This window comes from Melozone crissalis, unplaced genomic scaffold (assembly GCF_028551555.1).
Source record: "Melozone crissalis strain CALT ecotype California unplaced genomic scaffold, PUWL_Pcris_2 ptg000018l_1, whole genome shotgun sequence".
NCBI classification, from domain to species: domain Eukaryota; kingdom Metazoa; phylum Chordata; class Aves; order Passeriformes; family Passerellidae; genus Melozone; species Melozone crissalis.
Window position 1 is genome coordinate 33859905 of NW_026535796.1, and position 6153 is coordinate 33866057.

General features: G+C 54.2%; 1 protein-coding gene across 1 annotated transcript; it reads right to left on the reverse strand.

Moving 5' to 3' along the window:
• Positions 1–734: 734 nt before the first annotated feature.
• PROX2 (prospero homeobox 2) lies at positions 735–3832 on the reverse strand (the record flags this gene model as incomplete). The annotated part of the gene is made up of 4 exons (XM_054275377.1): positions 735–920; positions 1020–1214; positions 1671–1775; positions 2297–3832. Coding segments are annotated over 4 exons (2022 nt in total), but the record flags the coding sequence as incomplete, so codon positions are not given.
• Between the last annotated feature and the right edge of the window lie 2321 nt (positions 3833–6153).

Consider the following 6153-nt stretch of genomic DNA (forward strand, 5'->3'; position numbering starts at 1 on the left):
TGCCAAGCAGAGCTGGCTGTGCACCCTGCTCTCCTCCAGCATGCCAGAGAACACTGCTGGAGAGCACACACTGCTTGGCCACAGCACAGAACTGCACGGGGGGATCTGGTCTAACAGCACAGGGGAGGTGGAGGAGACTGTTATTCTTGTTGGCTACAACAAACATAGTTTTTACATATCCCAGACAGGAACAGCTATCCCCATGGAGTGCTTGAAGCGCAGGAATTCACCAGCTGTTTTCTTTGGACACTGGTGTGTTGTATCTGGACAGAAACTGAGTCATGCTTTTGGACTCGGTACATCCGCTAGTCTGCTGTGCCAAGGAAACTTTGCCCACTACTAGGACCTCTTCCTGTTTTATAAACAGCAAGGCTGTTTGCCCTGGTTTTTGACCCTCTGGAAGAGAGAATGAAGGCAGCTCAGTCAGGATCATAGGGAGAGCTGGAACAGGGCAACTTCTCAGGCTCCAACCTGATGGCTTCATCTCTGTCCCTCCCTTCTGGCAGTCCTCACCAGTTCTGAGCAGCAGAATAAAATGCACATAATGCAGCATATGCAATGCAGCATAAAATCCCAGCACATGAGGGAAGTGATAGGCATCACCTAAGGAGCTGTCTTACAGAGAGTGCATGGCTGTCAGAGAGAGAATACCCCAAATAACAAGTACTGTACAGAGTGCCCATGAGGTGCACATGGTGGCTGCACACACAACCCAGGGCTGCTTTCACAGACACTCAGCTGTGGAGCAGTTCCTGGGAGCAGCCAGCAGCTTTGAACCCTTCTGGGATGTCACTGTCCAGTTTGGAAATGATTTTGTAAATGGGTTTCTTCCAGGAGGGGTCGGCATCCTTGCCTGCCCTGACGGCACTGAAGAACTCCTGCAGTGTCAGGCTGGCCACCTCCAGGAAGCGCCCTGGCACCTGCAGCAAGACAGGCACCAGCCAGTGACGCCACCATGCCATGGTGCCTCCTGACCCCCACAAACACCACCACCCCCTTTCCCCCATCCCCCTCCTCACCTCGAAGTCATTCCCCTTGTTGTAGTGCATGTTGAGGGCACGGAAGAGCTCTGAGTCCCGGGAGACCTGGAGAGTGCAAGCATCCACCACACCCTCCAGCAGGGCCTGCCGGGCAAACTTCTCCACCTGGATGTAGTAAAACTCACGGAAGTTGCTGAACCACTTGATGAGCTGGGAGGTGATGCAGCGGCTGAACTGGTGGGGGGACAGCCAGGGGATGGTGTTAGGCCAGCTTGGATCCTCCCTTCCCACGAGCCCCTGCACACCCAGCCAGGCGCTGCTGGGCTGGCCCAAACCCAGCCCTGCCCCAAGCTGGGGCAGTGACATCAGCGTGTCCCAGGTGCTCTCCACACTGAGATTCGGATCCCAGCTGCCCTGCAGTGAGAAGGCACATCCATGGGGTGCTTTAATCTGAATAACTCGATTGCACAGAGTGAAGAGCTGACAGCCCATGTCTGCCACTGCCCTGTGCACCTGCTCCTGGGCAGCCCTTGCTGAAATAAATGGGTTTATTTATTGTGCCCCATCTCCTGCCAGCAAGGCAGGAGGACACAAGAGCAGTCCTTTCCTCATGGTTCCCAGGGAGGCAGGCTAGGTGCCACACCACGTGGGAGCCCTGCCCAGCAGCAATTCTGGCTGCTGCTCTTTTACCTGCACATCAAGGAAGTAGGTCTTCAGCAGAGTGGAGCTGGGGTAGCGGGTGAAGAAAAACATCAGCTTGGCCTTCTTCAGGTGCCCGGGGGTCAGCGCCTCCTGCATCTGCCCTGGGGTCAAGGAAAGCCTGCACGTAGCCAACCCCAAGCTCGGCATGTCCCTGAGCACCACCCCTGGCACACCATGCCCAGTGCCCTCCATAGCCCCTCCTGGCCTGTCAGGGGGGCAGAGGGGGTTCATCCTTGGCTGGACAGCCACTGGTTTTTCCATTAAGAATCCCTGAGGAAGCTAATGCTCCCCACAGCACTTCACAGTCTTGTGAGAGCCAGAATTACTATGAGACTCCTGCTCATGGTTTAGGATGACAGGACCCCCAGTACAGCCCAAGAGGAGGCTTGGTAGCTCCTGGCTTGTACCCACAGCTATGCTACAACATCTGGCCAGCCCTGAGGAGTGGCAGTGCCCCTCCGTGGCTTAGGGCTCCTTTCCTGCCCACACCCCTTTAGCCCCTATGGAGGAACAGGGACCTTGGCCCTGTGGAGACCAGTAGGGCAGTGCCAAGCTGTGGCTCCAGAGGACAAGGGGAGCGCATTCCCCAGGGACCTCTAGCTGCCCCCAAAGGATATGTGGGTCGAGGCAAAGGGTGCTCCATCATTTGCAGCTGGCAGCTCACCGTGGCCATCCCTGCCAGCTGGCAGCAGTGCCAGGCTCTCCATGCTGGCAGGGCTCAGGGGCAGGGGATGGTGCTGCTGCTGGCTCGCAATCGATGACCTCAGTTTAACAGATCCCCAGGGCAGCTTGAGGGGCTCTGGACAACCCCTCTCCAGAGCAGATGGGCTCTCACGAGAGTCACTGCCCCAGGGGCTGTGCTGGCCATGGCCCAACAGCTGGCTCAACAGCTGCCTGTTCTGGACAGGCATGGCTGAGCCCAGGGAATAACCCATGCTGGGTACCCGAGAGGATTTTCTGACCCCCTTTGAGCTGAAGGAGGCAGCATAAGAGCCCAGGCTCTTCCCCGAAGCTCCTGTCAGGGCCTCAGCCTGGGGTGAGCCCAGGGAGCCTGGTGCATTCATGGCAGATGGCTTAGCAAGTGGCTTTCTGCATTTCCCACCAGCAGAATACTCTCTCCTGGCATCTGGCCCCAGCACTGGAGGGCTGTGGTGCTGCTTCTGGATGTGGCTGTCTGCCTTTGGCCAGAGAGTCTTCAGGACAGAGTCCACTACGTGGCATGTCACCACAGACAGCTCGTGCTTCAGTGCCTGTGAGAGTACCCTCACTGCCGAGGGCAGGCCACCTGTGTCACCTGTGTCCTCAGCCTCCTCCAGCCCACACGCCTCCAGGACACTCCTCCTGAGAGGCACTCGGTGTGGGTTGCTGGTGGCAGTGCCACTGTCCTTGTTCAGTCTGTCTTGGGGCTTTCCAGGCAGTGGCTGCACTATCTCTGAATCTTCCTGTGTTTGGGCAGCATCCTCAGTGTCACAGACTTGGTAGAACTTCTCCTGAAGCCACCTCAGTTGCTGCTCTAAGAAGCAGAGCTGCTCTTTCAGCTGCTGGCAGCCCTTGGCATGGGAGCTGCCCCCTGTGTGAGGCACTCTTCCAGCTGCCCCCATGCCCTGCTGGGGCACTCTTGGCTTCCTCTTGCTCTCCTGGGGCATCTCCCCACCCCTTTCCCTCTCATGCCCAAAAGCTGCCCCCAGGCTTGTGTCAGATGCCTGCGGGGTTGGTGGGAGGCTCATGCCCTGAATGATGCTCTCCACCCTGGCCCGCTTGGCTCGTAGGTGCTGGTCAGAGAGCTGGTCCCCACCACCAGTGCAGGGCAGGGGAGCTGGGGCGCGGGTCCTGGGGAAAGCCAGGGCTTGTGCTTCTTCTCCAAGACTTGCACCACATTCGTAGTCATGAGGCAGGGCCACTGCCTGAGAGGAAGGGAAGAGAACGGTGGGATCCAAGTTTCTGCCAACCATTGTGTGGCTGAGGAGCTGTGGAATCAGGGATGCACTGGGGGAAGGCAAGAGAGAGTCAGTCTGGAAACAGGGCTCCAATTTCAGCCCCTGGCCATGGCCTGAAGCGGCACGGTCTCTATCCCGCTCAAAGCCAGTGCTGCTGTCCATCGTTTCTTCTTCCTGCCTGGACAGACTGCAGCCTTCCAGATGTTTGATGTTTCAGCCTGCTAGTGCTGTGGAACTGGAGAAAGAGCAAGAAACAGGACCTCATACAGCAGTTTTCCAAGCACAGGGCCAGAGATTTTTTTTTCTCCCAGATTTTCATGGCATCCCTGCTCCCCTGCAAAAACTATTTCACCAGGGAATGACCCAGACAGAAACCTCCAGGCACTGCAAAACCTGTGAGCAGACTGTCAGATGTCACATGACAGCAGCAATGCCCTGGGCACCACCCCACCACCCACCTACCAGCCAGGCATTCATCATCCCTAAAGTACATTTCACCTTGTGAAAAATGGGTATTTTATGATTGGCTTTTCACAACAAATTCATACTAAAATGAATATTATATGTGTTGTGTTAGAAAGTAATGCTGTATTAATTCTCTTGAGTAGTGTGTTAAATATAGTTTTAGGTTATGAAAAAAATGTTGGAATAGAAACTATGCTATGTAGGATACTTTTTTTTAAGAAAGGACTCGCAGCGAGATAGCAGCCACAAGACACCTAAATCTTTCAGAGAAAAAGAATTTATTGCCCTCTTATCAGAAGAAGCGAACTTCTTCCCACCTCGAAGGCACTGTTGGGATTCAGAGGAAGAAGTTGAGGATGACCAGACAGAATCCTGTATTTGAATGGAATTTATGCATCATGTATGGGGTGTATGAATATGCAACAGATTTTTGTTTTTAAGGGTTAATCCTTTGTTAACGAGGGTCCTTTTTTGGTCTTGTGCTGCCCAGAAAAAGGTACCCAGATGTCTGTAACTCTTTGTTACTATTGTCTCATATTGTCCTAATCCAAATTGTCCAAATTATTATCACTCTAATTGTATTACTATTTTTATAACCATTTTAGTACTATTAAACTTTTAAAATTTTAAAATCAAGTGATTGGCGTTTTTCACAACCTGCTTCGGGCCCGGCAGTGCCTGGCAGCACAAACCTCATGCATCACCAGCTGCATCTGCACCAGAGGCATTGGGGAGACTGCCCTCTGGGCTTGTGGACTCTGCTGTGAGGGGAGGGAGCAGCAGGCAGAGCCCTCTGCCACGTACGCCCGGGCAAAGGGTGGGTTTGGCACTCCTGGGTGCTGGCAGAGCGCAGGGGAGCAGCTGCACCCCTGGTGAAGGTACTCACACAGGCACCTGGGCCATGGGTGCTGCCGGCTCTGCTGGCCCCGACACCCCCACAGAGCCCCCGGGGCTCGGGGATGGGGGGCAGCACCTGCGGGCTGGGCCAGCACAAAGAGCCCGGTGCAGGAGGGCACGGAGAGGGTAAAAGTGCAATGTGACCTGCTGTGAGCAGGATGCATCGAGATGGTCAGGCTAATGCAACATGGGGTCCCTAAGGGCTTGGCAAAACACTGAATAAACGAAATGAGGATGGGGATTATCAGGGAAGAGAAAAAATACTGAGCCAGCAGCCCCAGGCTTAAAATTGTCATGCTGGCTCCGAGCAGGGATTCGCCCCCTCCGCTCACTCCCCGCTTGCACAGCTTTGCAAAAGTGTAAAACATTGTATCCTGGGCGATTACACAGTAACCATCCCTGAGGGATGTTTCTTCCTTATCCTCATTAATTAGCGGCAGCTTTGCACCGCTAAATTAGGGCAGCTCTTGTCTTTTCCGGACACCTTTAAAGTCTGAGATTCTTTTGCTGTTCCCAGAAATACCTGATCATTTTCAACACCATCAGTCTCCTGTCCCTGTAGCTGCTCCAGGCCGAGTCCTCCAGGCAGTGTAGAACATGGGCTTCTTCTCAGGGTTTTTCGCAGATTGCCTTTCTTCAAACACCCTGAATTCCAGGCAGGTGCCTGGGAGGCTCTACCTTTTGCAGAGCCATAGTCTTGACAAACCAAGTATTTTCTGGGTTATCTGACACCACATGTTGATCTCTGTTGCCTCCCCACCCATCCTGACCATTAGGGTTTCATTTTCACAAGAGTCTGGTGTAGGGCCTTTCAAAGTGCTCAGTTTATCCTCAGCCAGCACAAGGCTGGGGTGCCAGCAGCTCTGACCGTCCTGCCTTGCCCTTGTGTTACAAGCTTGAGCATTGCCTGCAGCTGCCTCTCAGCCTGCCCTCTGCTCCCAGCACAGTCACACAGCAAACACACTGCAGTCACAGATTTCATCCAGCCTTAGTCCTTCCTCAGTGGTGTGGTTCTGTAACCTCACTTGTTTTTCTACAGAAACACCTTATTTTGACACTTGCTCACGATTTCTCTCATCTGCTGTGCTCAAGAGCAGGGTCAGTCAGGAACTTGTCTGTCCCCTGGGCTGTTTCCCAGTCCCCTGGAACCTGTGATACATTCCTTTTAAACA